The 18,536-nt window shown below is 40.8% G+C and overlaps 1 protein-coding gene across 1 annotated transcript; it reads right to left on the bottom strand.

The window, feature by feature from the left end:
• Nucleotides 1-14,762: 14,762 nt before the first annotated feature.
• LOC134227313 (26S proteasome non-ATPase regulatory subunit 11) lies at nucleotides 14,763-17,815 on the bottom strand. The gene is made up of 4 exons (XM_062708696.1): nucleotides 17,657-17,815; nucleotides 16,409-17,021; nucleotides 16,075-16,344; nucleotides 14,763-15,738 (listed from the first exon to the last, which is right to left on the bottom strand). The coding sequence occupies exons 2-4, from the start codon at nucleotides 16,943-16,945 to the stop codon at nucleotides 15,295-15,297; spliced, it is 1,251 nt and encodes a 416-aa protein (XP_062564680.1). The 5' UTR covers nucleotides 16,946-17,021; nucleotides 17,657-17,815; the 3' UTR covers nucleotides 14,763-15,294.
• Between the last annotated feature and the right edge of the window lie 721 nt (nucleotides 17,816-18,536).

The following is an 18,536-nucleotide window of genomic DNA, read 5'->3' on the forward strand; positions in this document are numbered from 1 at the left end:
CGCTGAGAGGTCTCCTGGTCACCCTCAACACATCTCGTCATCTGCTCTTATTCTCGCTACTGGCGACTAATGGGTTGGACCGTGGTGCGGAAAATAGTACTTCGATGATCGTCTTCAGCCTCGTTGGCCCTTCTTGTTATGGTCATTACCACCCGATAGGCGTCTTCCCATGGGTTTGAGTTGTCGCTCTGGCACAGTCTGTCGAAGCAGTATTTCTTGTTCTCTTTTATGGCCTTGTTTAGAGCCATCCCCGCCGCTTCAAAAATCTCGGTGCGTTCTAGCCTCACTTCCGCCGAGCGTGACCTTTGTAGTCTTCTTCTAGTCCTAAGGCAGGTTGCTCAAAGGGCTGCAATTTGATCGCTCCACCACTATACCCGAGGCCTGCAGTGGTGTCTTTTTTCACTAGATCCTGCCAAAACTAGTATAGAAAGAACTAAAAAGACATTGAATTTTTTTTTCGTATGTCCTAGGCCTTTTTCGGATGTCCTAAACTGCTCTGGAATCTTGTCTGGAATACATATCCTCGAGTACCTACATCAGAAAATAATGTCTAGAAACAAAATATCCTAAGCCGAGATGTATGTCCAAATTATCCATGTGATCATAATACATAAATTTATCGAGTTTTGAATAAACGTAAACTATTGCAGGCTCTCCAAAACGTCAAGTCCTGAACGATGTATTAGTGCATCGGTATCAATTCCAGTAGGTCCGTTGAGCCAATAGGATTGCACTCATTACTCTATATGGTTCTCCAAAATGTCCTGGAGTTCAGAACATGTGATCTACCTAATCAACCTAATCATGAAAGATGTATCCCTGCATCGTTGAACATCCCAACAGGTCCATTGAGCCGGATTTCACTCATTACCTGTAAAAGCAACTGCAGGTCTTTTATGGTTCCTCAAACCGTCCTGGAGCTCACAACATGGGATCTACCCGATCAACTAAGTCATGAAAGGTGTATCTGATCAGCGCTAAATATTCCAGCAGGTCCATTGAGCCGATAGGATTTCACTAATTACTTTTACCAGCTACTACAGGCCTTTTTGGTTCTCCAAAACGTCTTGGGGTTTATAACATATGATCTATCCGATCAACCAAGTCAAGAACAATGTATCCGTGCATCGCTAAACATCCCAGCAGATCTATTGAGCCAAAAGAATTGCATTCATATTAATACAAACTACTACATCCCTTTTCGGTTCTCCATAACGTCTTGGAGTTTAGAATATATGATCCATCCGATCAACCAAGTCCTGAGCAATGTGCATCCGTACATCGCTGAACTTCCCAGTAGGTTCATTGTGTCGATAGGATTGTATTCATTACTTTTACAATCAATTACAGGTCTGCTGCCATTGCATTTTTTTTCGGATGTCCTAGGCCGGCCAAACTGTTCTGGAGTACATATCCTAGAGTGCATAAAAAATATGTCTAGAAATAAAATGTCCTAAACCGAGATGTATGTCCAAAAATATCCATGTGATCGTAATACACAGTGTTGTGCTGAATCATTAGGGTCTTGCCGACGTTTCTCACCAACATGAACGCACGGTTTGTGGTTGCAAACAATCCCATTTGATTTTGCCGTGACAGCTGCTCGTGATTGCAAACAAACTGAGTAAAAGTGTGAGTGAAATGTGCGTGTGCGTATACGCTCGCAGAAAGCCTAATTATCAGACGATAATGATTGCAATTTTCATGAGAAAACTTTTCGCGTGAAAATAGTAGGCGAGTTGTCGCCGGTGTCAACTTCTCAAATTTTGTACTCAAACGATAAATAACACAGAATTTTCATTCAAACATTAATCTTTATTAATATCAGCTATTTGTCAACAGTCACGATATATATTCTATTTGGTGAAATGGTTTTACCACGGGTTTCATGATAGTAAGGAAATAGAGTTCAAAATGTAAGGGTAAATGCTTCTAATCGAGATATGATTTTCAAACAATAAATTTGTTTTTTTTACCTTCGAGAAAAAAAAAGAAATAACATAATTACATACATATCCAATGAATTCAACAATATTATATTGTTGAATTGATCGTACTCACGCATTAAATCAATAATATAATCACAATTACTTCAACAATAATATTGTTGTTTTAACAATAAAGCAACTGAGATCTTGATTGTAAAAACAACAATATTATGGATTGATTCAAACGGAAAATATTATTAGCCCTGAGCTAACAATATTTATTGTTGAAATCCATCCAGAATATTGTTGTTTCTTCAATCCATTTTTTTTTCCATTAGTTATATGTGCGGTAAGATGCGCGGCTACAATACAAAACCATGCCGAAGGTGGCTGGGTTCTAATTCCGGTCACAGTCTAAGAAATTTTCGGGTTAGACATTTTCTTGTATCGTCGTGCTAGCCTCATTATATACGAATACAAAAATGGCATATTGGATTAGGAACCTCGAGAATGATAACTGTGGAAGTGAACACTAAGAAGAAGAAGAAGTTACTATGATGGTCCATTCGACTGAACTTAAGAATGTTTTGAAGTACCTTGAACATCTCGTATTAAAAAAATGGGTTTACATTATGCGCATATGCTTATTGGACCGGATTGGGTATATTCCGATTATGTTCGGGTTCGCTATGATTGCTGCCTTGAGAGCGCTGTTCGGAACTCCATCAGGCCCTGGAGCTTCGTTCGTTACCAGGGATTTGGCCACCGCGAGTAACTCTTCGTTCGTTACCGGAGCCACCATTTCGCCCTCACCCATATTGCCGTGCGGTGCAGGAGGCCAGGGACTTGTGGCTCAGGACGGGAAGAGTTCCTCGATAATCCTCGCCAACCTATCCGGGGGATGAAGAGCTCCCCTTTGTCTTGGCCATCCCAAGGGTTCGCTTTGGCTCCCTCGCATAGGTTGTCGAAACACGCTCTCTTACTGCTCTAGATGGTCTTGTTAAAGGCCAGTTTCGCAGCTCGAAACACTTCACGGCGGCCCGCTCTTTCATCCTCGGTGCAGGCACGTTGCATCCTTCGTCTAGCCTCGAGGCTGGTTGATCGAAGGGCCGCAATCTCGCGACTCCACCAGTATACCGAGCGTCTGCAATTTCTCGGCAGGGCTTTCTTCGGCATGGTGGCGTTGCACGCGCACGATAGGACAGCTACCAACGCATCCTCGCTTAGACCTTCAATGTTGGCTTCTAGGTACAAATTCCTAGAAGTTGATGGTAATTGCGAAAAAATCTCTTTAAATCCAAGAAGATCTCCAGGAAGTCCATGAAATTTTCTTAAAGTATTATATAGATTTAATAAACTAGTAATAGCTAGAACTACCCTGGGCTATGGATTATAATTCTCCAGAAGACACATATGGTGGGTATCTTTCTGTGTTGCAGTCCGTTTCATGGATCATTGAATTTCAGCCAATGTAATTTGTTATAAACATCTTTCAACATGATCTTCAATGGCTCTATGGTGATTTAGTAATGGTTCATCGGCATGGTTTTGCTTCGGGAGAATGTAATTCTGTGCTGGTAGGATTGTACGAACAGGGGCTTAATTGGAACCCATCTAGTACCGTAGATGGAATAAAGTTGTGTAAATTTGGAAATTACATTGAAGGTTCGTACTCTCCTATACGGTTTCCTCAATGACCAACAGGGCGCGTGCTACCGATCGCGGATCGAAGCTAAGGGAGGTTAAGTATAATTCGATTGAATTTATTGAATAAAGAGCCCTTTAATAGTCAGTCAGTTCTACTTGTCCTCCTATTGTGTTATAACTGTATACTGCCAAAGGCGGTAATAAGCTGATACAAATTTTCAAACACCTTCAGGTATCAGAACGTCGGCTCCAGGGGCACGTTCACCTCAATTTGGGAGATTTGTGCCATCGCCTTCACAGCCTTTTTTCATCACACACCTGACGGAAAAGGAAGTGAACAAAAAGGAAAGGAATGTGGATGGGAGAACAAAGGGAATGTTTGGAAAAGGGCCCTTGAAGAGGGCATATAACGCATAAGCGTACAAGAGCTTATAACTCCTTACCACAACGGGTTATGAACAACAAAATACTCTGAAGGTTCAGGTTTCTGAAGTCAATTTCACTAAGTAAGTGTTTACCAAATATTTGGAAGCGCAATTGTGCATAGACTGGGCAGTTACATATTAGATGATAAGAAGTTCCATAATCGGATTCACAAATATCACAAACAGTTGATTCAACGCGATGAATATTTGCCATGTGATAGTTCAGTCGGCAGTGACCTGTCAAGGCCTTGACTAAGACACTGCAATTCTGTTTAGACAGATTAGCTAAATAGCTTGCCACTACTGGAGATGGCTCCAGGATGTATAATTTTGTTTGATGACATGAATCCAGACTACTCCAATGCCATTTGTGTTGAGTGACAGAGTTGATCAAAAGCCTCACCCAACACTTGGATATTGGAATAGCTGGCTTAAGTCATGTGATGTTCCATTACGAGCTCATCAGCCAATTCATTTCCAGCTATGGAAGAATAAGTATTATGTAAAGTATTAACTAAATTCAGTTCCTCAATTTGAGTTCGACATGCGATTAATAGCTTCGACCTTGAGTTGGCTGAAGCGAGAGCTTTAATAGCTGCTTGGCTATCTGAACAAAACTATATTACTTTGCCCATAATGCGTTGCTGCAGTGCAGATTGCACTCCACACATGATGGCAAATATTTCCGCTTGAAAGACAGTGCAGTGTGTACCCAGTGAGTGTGACTGTTCCAATCTCAGCTCACGCGAATAGACGCCTGCACCTGCTCTACCTTCGAGGAGGGAGCCGTCAGTGTAACAAACAATGCTGTCCGACATACTTCTCTCCAAATAGCCAGATGTCCACTCATCCCGCGAGGGGAATTGTGTTGAAAATGTCCTATAAGGAAAACTACTAACGTGTGTGAGATCATTTGGAGCAAGGAAAATTTTGTCCCAATTAACCATAAGCGGTAACAACGAAGTGTGTGTAGAACTGCGGTTTATAGGATTCTCCTCCATAAAACCGAGTACCCATAGTCGGTAAGTACAAGAAAATGCTTCTTGTTTGAGATGTATGTGTAGTGGGGCCACGTCGAAGAGAACTTCGAGAGCAGCCGTGAGAGTTGAAGAGAACGCACCAGTCATTGCTATTAGGCACATCCTTTGAAGATGGCCTAATTTAGACTGAATTGTCCTCACTTCCCCCTTTTGCCACCACACAAAACATCCATAAGCCAAAATTGGTCGTACAACTGTTTTGTAAATCCATTTGATATATTTGGGTTTCAGACCCCAAGTTTTACCCAAGGTTCGTCGGCATTGGCCGAAAGTTATACACGTTTTTTTTGATTCTGAACCCAATGTTAGGAGTCCAGGAAAGCTTTGAATCCAAAATTAGACCCACGTACTTTACTTGATCAGTTACATTGATTTCAGAACCAAAAAGATGTAATGGACGAATACCATTACGATTACGTTTTTCCGTGAAAAGAACAATAGATGTTTTATTCGGATTGACCGAAAGGCCATATTGGCGACACCAACTCTCAACTACCTGAAGAGCATTTTGCATCAGGTCGAATAAGGTAGTAATGCACAAACCCACTATCAATGTTAGATAGTCGTCGGCAAATCCATAGGTAGGAAAACCGCCATTATTGAGTAACCTCAATAGCGTATCTGCAACGAGATTCCACAAAAGTGGAGATAATACTCCCCCTTGAGGGCATCCACAGACACTTAATTTCCTAATCGCTGCTTGACGTAATGTCGAGTAGAGATGTCGGTTTTTAAGCATCTGGTGAATCCATTTTGTAATAATATTAGGTAGCCCATGACAACGTGCGGCTTCCAATATTGCATCGAAAGACACGTTGTCGAAAGCACCTTCAATATCTAAGAAAGCACCCAAGCACGATTGCTTTTGAGCGAATGCTTTCTCGATATCGTACACAACCTTGTGTAGAAGAGTCACGGTCGACTTTCCAGATTGGTAAGCATGTTGATTAACATGAAGAGGCATGTTTGCCAAACAGTCATCACGAATGTGATGATCGATAATACGTTCTAAGCATTTCAGAAGAAATGAGGTCAGACTGATGGGTCTAAAACTCTTTGCTTCTTCATACGAAGCACGTCCTCCTTTTGGGATAAACTTTACAGTGACATCCCGCCAGGATATGGGAATATACCCAGTAGCAAAACTGCATACTAAAAGCTTTTACAAAACATGTTTGATATGCTCAAAACCTCTCTGAAGTAGAACGGGATAAATCCCATCCTCCCCTGGAGATTTGTAGGGAGCAAAACTGTTAAGTGCCCATTGAATCGATTCAGTAGTTATGTTTCTACGTGCTTGAGCCCAAGACCCATAGCTACATGAAAAGACATCAGGATCATCCGAAGATGTTATATCGACGCATCCAGGGAAGTGCGTATCAAATAAGTGCTCTAACGATTCTTCATCAGAAGAAGTGTAGTCGCCATTTGGCTTGCGAATTTCGTCAACTTGGAAATCCTTGGATCTCGCAAGAATTTTATTCAATCGACTGACTTCACTCAAATTGGAAACATTTGCACAAAGGTTTTTCCAGCCGGATCGTTCAGCAGATCGTAGAGCCTTCTTGTAAGCTTTGCGAGCCAACTTGAAAGAATCCGTCGCTGCTGAATGGCGTCTGTTCCAACTCCTTATGCACTTCCTGAGCTTAGCCAAATCGGAATTTCACCATGGAGTTCCTCTCAAGGTTTTCACAGAACGCAAAAAGGGCAAGCTTCTTCGAAAGCTTCCACGATGTGCAACGTTGTAGTATCAACTGCATCATCCAAGTCGGTAGGAGTTTCTATAGAAGGTAGATATCCATGAAATTTGGTAGAGAGCAACTCTGTGTAAAGATCCCAGTTTGTTGAACGAGGATTTCTAAAACGCAAGGTCTGCGAAGTAACATTCAAATGATCAAAGTAGATGTACTGATGGTCTGATATCGATTCCTCATCTGACACATGCCAATTCGTCAACTCGTGACTGATTCTATTGGAGCAAAGGGTTATGTCTAACACTTCTGCTCTATTAGATACCATAAAGGTTGGGCGATTGCCTATGTTAAGTAAACTAAGTTCGGTACTACTTAAGTATTCCATCAAGCTGGAGCCTCTCAGATTGATATCCGAGCTACCCCAGATGATGTGATGAGCATTAGTATCACTGCCGACAATTAGCGGAAGGCCTTTTGAAGTGCAATATATGACAACTCGTTTGAAAGCATCCGTAGGGGATGGTTCATCATGTGGTAAATAAACCGAACAATAGACGTATTTCCTGACGGGGGTTCCGCCAGTTGCATCAATTGTGACAGCACATACATCTCTGGTTGTTAGTTCAGAGATAAGTGTAGCAACAATAGCATTGTTAACAAGCACACATGCACGCGGCATTGATCGAGAGTTTGCCATTTCTTTACTGAAAGCAGCAAAAACCGGGTTCACTAGGTTACCTAGGTAGAAGCTACCCTTGCGAAAATAGGGTTCCTGCACCAAAGCCACTTGGGATTTGCCATTTTGCATAAGTCTACAAAGATTAATCGTTGCTGTTCTTTTATGCTGAAGATTGATTTGAGCTATCTTAACTGGAGCCATTGCAAATTAAGATAATGCACTCCACAACTTCAGCATTAATATGAACAGCAACGATGAAACCAAATTGGTATCTTATCAAGAAAGTCAAAGACGAAACACAGAGTACAATGTGTATAACGCATAAAGCGAATCCATATAGGTGACAATTTGTTGAAAAACTAAATAAAAACATGCTCATAATCCCATCCTTATTTAACCTCAAGTTGAGATTGAATAAGAGTAGCCGATTATTTCGGAGAAGCAAAAAGTTGACTAAGCCATAGCTCCGATTAGCGCAGTAAGGGCTAGATACTGTGAAGGGTGCTCTGGTGCTTCACAGGCTCCGTTAGCGGTTAGGTTCTTTTAAGACCCCCCAAACCATTCATTCGTAGGCACGGTAAGCATAAAGCCGCATCACACCAAGAATTTGGGGTCACATGTATGGTGGACTTCTACCACCGGAACAGGCAATCCGTAGCGTTATTCTTAGCCAGATAACTGGCTGCCGACACCACACAGCTATCTTGGCTGTTCGGGGAGAGAAGTTAACATTGACTTTACGTCAACTCTCAATGTGGCCGAACAGCCTAGTTGGCAGTCCGTTTCATGGATCATTGAATTTCAGCCAATGTAATTTGTTATAAACATCTTTCAACATGATCTTCAATGGCTCTATGGTGATTTAGTAATGGTTCATCGGCATGGTTTTGCTTCGGGAGAATGTAATTCTGTGCTGGTAGGATTGTACGAACAGGGGCTTAATTGGAACCCATCTAGTACCGTAGATGGAATAAAGTTGTGTAAATTTGGAAATTACATTGAATGTTCGTACTCTCCTATACGGTTTCCTCAAGGACCAACAGGGCGCGTGCTACCGGTCGCGGATCGAAGCTAAGGGAGGTTAAGTATAATTCGACTGAATTTATTGAATAAAGAGCCTTTTAATAGTCAGTCAGTTCTACTTGTCCTCCTATTGTGTTATAACTGTATACTGCCAAAGGCGGTAATAAGCTGATACAAATTTTCAAACACCTTATTCCACAACTTAATTTCTCTAGAGTTATATAAACTTATTTCAACTTGATTTTTCGTTTTCAACTGTATGAAGGGGGAGGGGAGAATATCAGTGTGGAAGCTGATATATCTCCACTGGCTTCCACACTGATATTCTTCCCTCCCCCTTCATACGGGAGCTTGGCAGAAGGAAGGTCGTGTGATATGTGCCATCACAAATATTGCCCTCCGCTCGCTTTCAAATCGACTTCTATAAAAACATTCTTCATGCCTGCCGTATCCTAACGGAACTATCAATTCTATACTTTCGCCTCTAATGCTATCATGAACATGTACGTCCAAGTTTGGAAGATGATATTAGCATTTCCATATCATTGTAAATCGTTTAACTACACGTAGAAGTAACACACACGAAATCATTAATTTAGTTATTTAAATTGTCCTACACGACATAGCTTAAAGGAAACACATCAGCTGATATCAAAACTTGACGACTTCTACCAGAATGTAACCGGTCCTTGGACTTATTGTGAGTTGGGTTAATGTTTAAAATGAGTTGTGAACTGGGGTGCACGATTATTTTTTGCTAAATCAGTTACAACACAACGTGGACCACATTGAGGAAAAATTATTGTATTTCGATATTGTCATCGAAAGGCCCAGCTATGCTGTTACAAAGACATACTTAATCATAAATCAGGGACCATGTTACAAATCATGCACTGATCAAACACTAAAAATGAAGGGGGCTTATCAAAACTAACTAAAACCGACTCAAGCATACAACGACCAAACACATCACTTACAAACAAACTAATATAAATAGAAATTAACCTGAACCAACATTTAGGAAAAAATCGTTGGATAAATAAATTATTCTAAACAATGCATCACATGACACTTATCGTAAGTCACATATATGACGTCCTTTCGCATGCCCGCGATTCGAAATAGAACGCAATTGCTTATTAGTGGTATGGATACAACCCCGGACAACCTCGTCGAGAGGATGTGCCGGGAGGAAGCTATATGGAATGCGGTGAACACAGCATCTCAACAGATTATGTCGAAACTGCAGCGGTGGTGGCGTCTTGAACAAAACCAACGTGTGCAGTAGGGGCACCTGTGATGCAGTGAACACTTTGCTCACCCCGACAACCAACATGTCGCGGGTGGGCTGCGGGGACCTCAGTATGTAGATATAGAGGTCATTGCGGTTCACGCGCGGTGGTTGTTGTCGGGGTGCTCGTCTCCAACGTGAGATTATGATACGGACCGCTAGGTTACTATCATAGCTTGCGATCGACGGGTGGTGAGCCACCCTTGAAGTCGATGTTGTGTGTATTGACGTCAAGTGCGTTAGCATAGGCGTGAGCGTTCTCAATAGTCCCCCCCTGATGTATTGCTTAATTGCGGGCCGGGGGTACGGACTGGCGAAAGGGTTTTGGTTTTAGTGGGTCGGGTAAGAGTTACATGACATACCCATCCCCACACTACCTGAGTACCTCCTCAGGTGTCTGGTTGCAGATTTCCGTTTACCCTTGCTCAAGAAAAAAAAAAAAAAGAAAAAAAACACCTATGACGTCCCGAATAACAGTTAACTAATAAGCCAACAAACCATCATAGCTAATGAAATAACTTCCACTAATACAAATTTTGTTTTGTTTCATTTCTTCAATACCGATAATTGTGAATGGCTTCGAAAATACCAACGATGACGAGACAACGATGTGTATCAAGACCCTAATCACATCAAGTAAAGCAGTGGTGATCCGACTAATATAAAGTTGAGCGGTGGTGGTGAGTAGTTAAAACAAACTCATGAAAAGGTAAATCAAAATAACTTTTTTAAATTGTATAATTGCGGAAATGTGTATCACCCTTTTGTATCACCTTACTGACATCTAAAATCAATCCATTATGTGTGTGTATGTGGATGTTTGTGTATCTGCATAATTCAACAACTTGATAATTCTTCAAAACTTGTAAATCTGATTAAAGGCATAAAACATAAATTGAAAACAGAACATTGACACAGCATTAGTGGAAAAAACTCTTAATTTTACTGATAAAGAGAGTCTTGATGTTACAGCTCACGTAACTTATTGTTATTTCATATGATATTTATAAAACATTCCAGCTTTAATACAAATTATAAAAACAAATGATAAATAAATATAACTATATTAAATACACAAGTAATTTTCGGATAACGGCGAGAAAAGATAGCTAAAGCGAAAATTGAAGTGAAGTAAGAAAGCAAGTGGATGTACAGAAATAATAATAGTGACAATAATAATTATACATAATTGTACTGATATGATCAAGATAATAGTGAAGTGATGAAGATAATATATGAAGAAGATAAATGTGGCGTGGTTATTAGTTATCGCATGGTTTCCCAAACTGTGGGTCCCGACCCCCAGGGGGGTCGCGAGCGAATTGTTGGTGGGTCGCGTAGAACAAATATTAATTGCACCTCGAATGCCGAACCTTTTGATAATTTTTTTCAGGAACATAATTTCAAGTTCGAACCGCGTTTTATTTTAAATATTCACCACCACGCTATTTTCGAAAACATTTATGCATAAAAGCTGCCCCCTTAATGAAGTAAAATAAAAACATTTTGACAAATAATATCATTCAAATTTACAATATCATGTTTGTCATTTTTTGCATTTGTACATGAAGGCCCTCCTTAGCCGTGCGGTAAGACGCGCGGCTACAAAGCAATACCATGCTGAGGGTGGCTGGGTTCGATTCCCAGTGCCGGTCTAGACAATTTTCGGATTGGAAATTGTCTCGATTTCTCTGGGCATAAAAGTATCATCGTGTTAGCCTCATGATATACAAATGCTTGGTAAAATTCATTTTTTCTTAGGTGGGTCGCGAGACATATAGAATTTTGCTAGGTGGGTCGCATACCCAAAAGTTTGGGAAGCTCTGAGTTATCGTATTACATTGAAAGTGATAAGTGATAATAATGATGGAGGTGGGATCTTATTCTACAAAACTATTCTTTTATCAACACGTCCCCAACAGTGACCACATGAGCAACATCGCTTAGGAACGTCTGTGTGATGATGAATAGAATAGAAGCTCATAGAAGCCAATATGGGCGGGGTGCAGTGTAGATTAATAGCAAGGGACAGCTGCCATTGTAACCACCATGAAAAAAAAAGTAAACTAGTAATAGCTAGAACTTGCACAGCTTCACTAGTTACTACCAGTATACAATCCAGTGCCTTATTTACATGAAGAAATGATGGTGTTTTGTTTGTAGCGACAGTCACTAATAATACTGCACCCATATTGAATAAAGTCTCGAATCATCAGTTCATATTAAATTTTTCTTTATGTCAGTAGCTTAGTTACAACGTAACAAAATATTTGGTCTAGAAAATGTATTTTCGACATGTGACAGGACAGGGGTAATATGTTGTTTACGCCATCTTTGTCATTTATCTTATTTCAAGACAAAATTTTCAAAACGACTTATCTGCTTTTGTAAAGAAAGATTCAAACGACGATTTGGCGAATCTGATAGCTCTCCCACGCAAACCAACACCACCAATAGGTATAGGTGAAGGTTTCCGCTACCTGTTGATGGTGTTGGTTTGCGTGGGAGAGCTATCAGATTCGTCGAATCGTCGTTTGAATCTTTGTTTACAAAAGCAGATAAGTCGTTTTGAAAATTTTGTCTTGATTTCAGGTTTTTGTCCTACCCACGTCTCGGAACGTGGCCGCGCCTCTGGACTCACTCATGACTGCCAAAAAGGATACCAGCAGAGAAATTCGTAAACCAATCGTGACTGGAAATTGTACATACTTTGAACTTCGTAAAACGCTCAGATCAAACAGAGATTGCCGCCGTACCAAACTGACTATCTACAAAACGCTCATTAGACGGACACGAGACCTGAACGATGCTCGTGGAGGAACAATGCGCACTTGGAGTTGCGTATCATCTATGGTGAAGTGCAGATGTCGGAGGGTGCGTGGAGAAGGCGAATGAACCACGAGTTGCAACATTCGACGGGCACAAGAAAGCGATCCGGTGGAAGACGATTTGCGAACCCTCCTAGACCAAACTGAATGGATGCTACTTCTATGTACTACAAAGGCCACTCCGGACTTATTTTAAAGTAAATAAGCAACCAAGTGTACAAAGTAGAAAATACACCCGATTCTGTTTTTACGGCGGTACCCCGTTTGGCATAATGCCATATGGCATAATGCCGTTTGGCATAACGCCGTTTGGCATAATGGCCATTTGGCATAAGGGCCGTTTGGCATAATGGCCATTTGGCATAATATGTATGCGGTGTCAAATTGAAGGCCATTTGGCATAAGGGCCGTTTGGCATAACGACCATTTGGTATAATTTGTATGCGGTGTCAAATTGAGGGCCGTTTGGCATAATATCCATTTGGCATAATTTACATACTGTTCCAAATTATTTGTTTAGGAATCTACTTACCATCATCGGAGGTGAATTACCTGATGATGCTAAGTAGACTTTAAAGCTCTAAAGATTATACAACAATTTGCGGTACAACATTCCGCGGTAATCCATTTATTGATGTACCATATTGCGAGCATTACCATTGCGCAATATTCCATTCTGCGTTTTGTATCATTCCGCAGTCAAAATTATTTTGCAGTGAATCGTTTTGCTGCCAATACACGAGCAAATTCGAGTATTCAAAGAAGGCAAAATAACACATTTGGCCTTATACCGGGCAAATGCGAGCAGTTATAGAAGGCAAAATAACACATTTTGCCTTATAACAGGCAAACACGTGCATCACGAAACGGTACACCATATAATTGTTGATACAGTCAATCCTTCATGAGTCGATAATAAAGGGACCATCGGCTCAGGGAAATATCGAGAAGTGGGATATATAATCCTTGAAAAGCTTCCCGAGCAACAAAAGTCAGCCAAAAATGGTGCAGCAACTTGTTTGTGACCAAATCTGGCCACAGATGAATTGCAGTAATCTATGTGAAACATGTGCTGCTAGGGTTTTTCAAGGGACCATCGCAGAAATCCATAACATATTTTATAATATGGCATAACTTGCTTCCATGACTCGATATCGAGTCATAGAACATCGTCTCTTGAAGGGTTCACTTTATATCCCGCTGAAGATTATTCACTTCAATATTTTATCATTTTCATTTCCTATAATTCACCCTTCTTTGAAACGCGAGCAGTTTTTTGTTTATTTCAATGAAATTTTTGAAATGACCATTTCTTGAAAGCCTTGATAGCAAAACTTTTATTCACTTTTTCTGTAATTTACCCTTCTTTTTGCATATGAATTGTTGGAAACGGCAATTAATTTGGAACCGTATATAAATTATGCCAAATGGCCTTTATGCCAAACGGCCTTCAATTTGACACCGCATACAAATTATGCCAAATGGTCGCTATGCCAAATGGCCTTCAATTTGACACCGCATACATATTATGCCAAATGGTCATTATGCCAAACGGCCCTTATGCCAAATGGCCATTATGCCAAACGGCGTTATGCCAAACGGCATTATGCCATATGGCATTATGCCAAACGGGGTACCGCCGTTTTTACACGGATTTTTTTACACGGTTGTGTAAGAAAAATCCCATACAAAATTTTTGCAAAGTTGCTCCATTTGGCATGATTCGTCGAGAAATCATTAAAAAAAATTACACGGATTTTCAAATTTTGAACTGAAAACTTTTTACACGGAACGCATCCCCCGTGTAAAAAAAGAATCGGGTGTATAGTGAATCGTATAAAATATGGTAGACTTCAGTGGACTGATCACTTAGTGCGAATGTCAGAAAAGAAGATAGCGAAACCAATATTTAACATAGAACCGGATACAAAATCGTCGTGTAAAGAACAATTTGTATAAATTGTAATAAACGACTTGCAGTACATCGTCTGCAAGATGATTTGCCGTCGTGGAAGACGATTTGCGGACCCTCCGCAGACCGCCTGTCTGGCGACGTGCAGCCATGGACCGAGTTGAAGGGAGAAGACTTTTATGTACTGCACAGGCCACTTCGGCCTTACTTCAAGTAAACAAATAAATAAGTACATCGTCTGCAACAGACAGTTAATATAGGGAAGGTCATCACCTGGAAAAATCCTAAAAAACAATTTGATTCAGGATTTTTACGAAATAATTTACTTGATAATAGTTGTAGGTCTAGTTGTTCTTCCTAAATTATGTTTCAGCAGCGCACACCTTTCAATGCTTCCAATCAGAAGCGCTGACTTTCATATATTACCTACTGATCTTCACATTATTCACTTTCCCAATTTCTTCATAACGTTTTCATCAGCGTAAATCGTACAATTATATTTAAACGCTCCTAAGTATCCTCGTTTTCGGCGTATGCTCAAAGTCTTAGTAGTTAGTTGCATTCAAGTTTTTTTTTCAGTGATTTTTGAGAATATTATTGATTATTTCGTTACATTCCTGCTGTGTGGTTTTGCAATCCGATTCTGTAGCTAATGGACTCATTTCTTTGCTATATTATTCTGTAGATGAATCAACCAACGATAACGGATAATAGAGACGACAAAATGATTGACAAATTGAATAGATTATTATTTTTCTCCGCACGAATCAGAAAACAAAAAGCCTAAATAGAAATAGAACCTAATGTCTCGCGTCCGATGCAGTTACTTACGTCAGTTTCTTGGCTTTCTGGTACAACGTGTCTACCACCTTTCCCATGTGCTGTATCGTCTCCAGGGCCGTGTCGTAGGTTTTGTCCACCGGAGTTTCCTCGAACACGATCAGCACGCCAACTCCCTGGTCGAGAATTCCGCTGAACTTCTTGTCCAGGATCATCTGCGACAGTTTCTTCTCGACCTGGGCGATGGGCAGGGCGATTTGCTTGGCAATGAAGCTGACCTCGACACGAGCGTACGGCTCGATGATACGGCACAGGTTCTGCTCCAACATGGTGTCGTACAGCGTTCCCAAGTGGGCCTTCACGATGACATCGTCCTCCAGTTCGTGCTTGTACTGCTTCAGACCATCCTGGAAGTCGGCCAACGAACGTTTGTGCGAGGCTTGCGCGACCGCTTTCATCGCGTCGATATCCCGGCCGGAGTAGGTAATTGCCTGCGGAGAAGAAAAGCATGATAATAAGTCTCTTTCTTCGTAATTAATGGCTTTGCATTGAAACTGGAGTTCAGACTGCTTTTCAATTTAGAGCATTAATTTGACCATTTTCATTTGAAAGCTTGTCTATGCCTGCCATTGCATGAATATATATTTTGTGTGGCAAACATTGCTGCGAGAGAACAGTAAAACTCTATGTTTAAAATAAAGCATCAGTTTTATATGATGAAATTGCAAATTTCTTGTAATTTCATATTGATTGAATTATGAAAAAAAAAACCTTCAACCATTATTCCAAACCGATTCATATGTGGAGTAATTGTAAAGGAAACTTACCAATTTTCCGCTAACAATCTGGTTCACGTCATCGCTCTGGCCCAGCATGATCTTGCACAGCAGCATATACTTGAGTGCGGTCAGTGCCTTTGAATTCTGCACGCTGTCGAAGCCCTCGAAAGCTTCGTAAAAGTACGAGAAGGCGGTCTTAAAATCTCTCTCATCGGCGGCGTGCAAAATTCCGGACTGCAAATCAAGCGTGGCCTGTACCTTCGGGGCGCAGTAGATCGCATTGGCTGTCGTACGAGCCGAAGTCAGCGCAGCGCGGGCCTGTAGGAAAAACAAACATTGTCATTAAGCCAAGTTGAGCCACATGCATAACAAAAAATCTCACCTTGGGTAAATTACTAAGCGCGTGATAGGTTTTGCTTTCCAGCAACTGCACTTCCACAAGCAGATTCTTGTCGTCTAACTTCTTCAACTCCCGTAAAAGCTGGCTGCCAAGAGCCAGCGCTTCCGTGTACATTCCCGTATCGAAATATAGTGCGATCAATCGGGCCTCTAGCGACTGCCGCAGGAAGGTTCGTTTTTCTTGTTTGGCCCACTCGATGCATTCCTTGCAGAGCTGAACTTCGATGCCAGTTTCCGCTTCCAAATCAAGGAACAAATCCACCAACGATCGAACTAGCTTGGCGGCCTTGGCCTTACTCAGGAAACTGAGAAATGGTCTGGTGACCTTGATCAAGTCAGCCAGCTCCTTGGCCTTGCCCTCTTTTTTGTACGCCTCACCCAGCTCGAGAATTTTCTGCTCCTTCTGCCGGATTTGCTCTTCATCGTTTTCATCCACTTCGAGATCCGCGGCGATCGTGGACAGATCCTGGCGATTCAGCTGCAGCGACTGTGCGCGATCGAACATCATTGCACCAGCCATTGTGTGCGGGATTTGAAACAGCTATCCTCACTAATAGTATTTTCCCGGAAGTGATTTCCTCTTTGTTCAGCAGAGCCTAGAACGCAACAAAAAGCTATATTTATTCCCTTATTTTGCTGTATGATTAAGCAAACTTGAACCATTTTTTATGAACAAGGGACATCAGGGATGCCATTAGATTTTTTACGAACAGATAAGTGATCAAAAATGTTTAAAGTGGAGTTTTAGATTTAGAATTAAGGCAAAATAGGTAAACTTGATTGAAAATGATGAAAACATGAAGAGTTACAAGTAAATACAGAAGTAAAATGAAACAAAGAGAGAAATTTTAATTTTAATAAGCTGTTATCAGAACAGCAGATTCGAAATTTTTGTTGAATTGTCCTGCATGCTTTAATTCCTAAATAATAATCTTTCAAATTTATCAAAAAATGGTAAATCAATAATTCAAAATAATTTCGCGATGTGCAAAATAATTCCAACATATTTTGTCTGGCATCTCTGCAACTTTCAACAACGTGAATGGGTGAGGAAAGGACAACTTGCAAACGAGGACGAGCGACGTTCGAATCGCACAAGTCATCCAAACGCTACCAATTTTGCCCCATTGCGGAATGTCAACAAGGGTCAAAATCCACCAAATTAACGTACAAATTCGACCGCACTGCGGTAAATTTCTGTGAGAATCAACTCGGAAAAGTTCAAACTTACCTTGTATAGTAATTTTAACAACTTTTAATGATTTACACCAGCTGAATTTTACGTTTTACTTCGGCTTTGGATTTCCTTACACAACTTCGTGTCGTTTGCTTTGCTTCTTCTGTTGAAAGATGACGGTCGCCGTGTTTGACAGACGAGCGGATCTTTTTGAGCTGGTAAGGTTGGCAAACACGAAACTGATGGACATAATTTGGTAGCAGTCGGCAGTGCACCCAGTATTCAATTTCCGAAATCAATTTCCGATATTTTGCAGGCTACTGGACTCCCAAATGAGAAAGTCCAATAGAATTATACAACAGAAATTATTGTAAATAACAATACGATGAATTTAATTGTAATTACAATATACTCTATTGTTGCTCACAATACAATAACAATTGAGAATATTGTTTTCCACCATAAATCCTATTGTGAATGGTTGTTTTACAATAGAAAATAGGGGTTGTTAGTTACCGTAACAATAAAAAAAATCGTTTGTTTCTCGAATAAATTTATTGTAACTCTATTGTCAACATTTTTCTGTCAAGAGATTTTATTGTACGTTTATTGGAACAACTTTAAGGCAATTTAATTGGTACAATAAGAGCAAGATTACCGGTGGTGAGTTTAAGCCGTTTGGCAGCGCAGTATCATTACTTGACACTTTACCGGTCGCTACTAAACGCGCTGCTGATGCTGTAGCGCGACTGACAGGTGACCAAATTTGGTAGCGCGATAAGAGCGCTGCTATTTGATGAACTGTCAACTGTCAAACGTCACCGGTACGGAATACAGCAACCAAATTGAGAGCCGAAAATAGTGACCGATACGGAAACATGTGACGAAACTAAAATGAAAGCGCTGCGCGGGTGATTAAAATGCTCGCGACCGA

This window comes from Armigeres subalbatus, chromosome 3 (assembly GCF_024139115.2).
Source record: "Armigeres subalbatus isolate Guangzhou_Male chromosome 3, GZ_Asu_2, whole genome shotgun sequence".
Taxonomy (NCBI): Eukaryota; Metazoa; Arthropoda; class Insecta; order Diptera; family Culicidae; genus Armigeres; species Armigeres subalbatus.

Bases quoted from the DNA above. Each gene is read 5' to 3' on its own strand.
- LOC134227313 (XM_062708696.1), bottom strand. From the start codon at position 16,945: ATGGCTGGTGCAATGATGTTCGATCGCGCACAGTCGCTGCAGCTGAAT. The intron at 16,345-16,408 runs GTGAGATTTTTT...TTTTTCCTACAG, and splicing joins CGCTTAGTAATTTACCCAAG to GCCCGCGCTGCGCTGACTTC. The intron at 15,739-16,074 runs GTAAGTTTCCTT...TCTTCTCCGCAG, and splicing joins AGATTGTTAGCGGAAAATTG to GCAATTACCTACTCCGGCCG.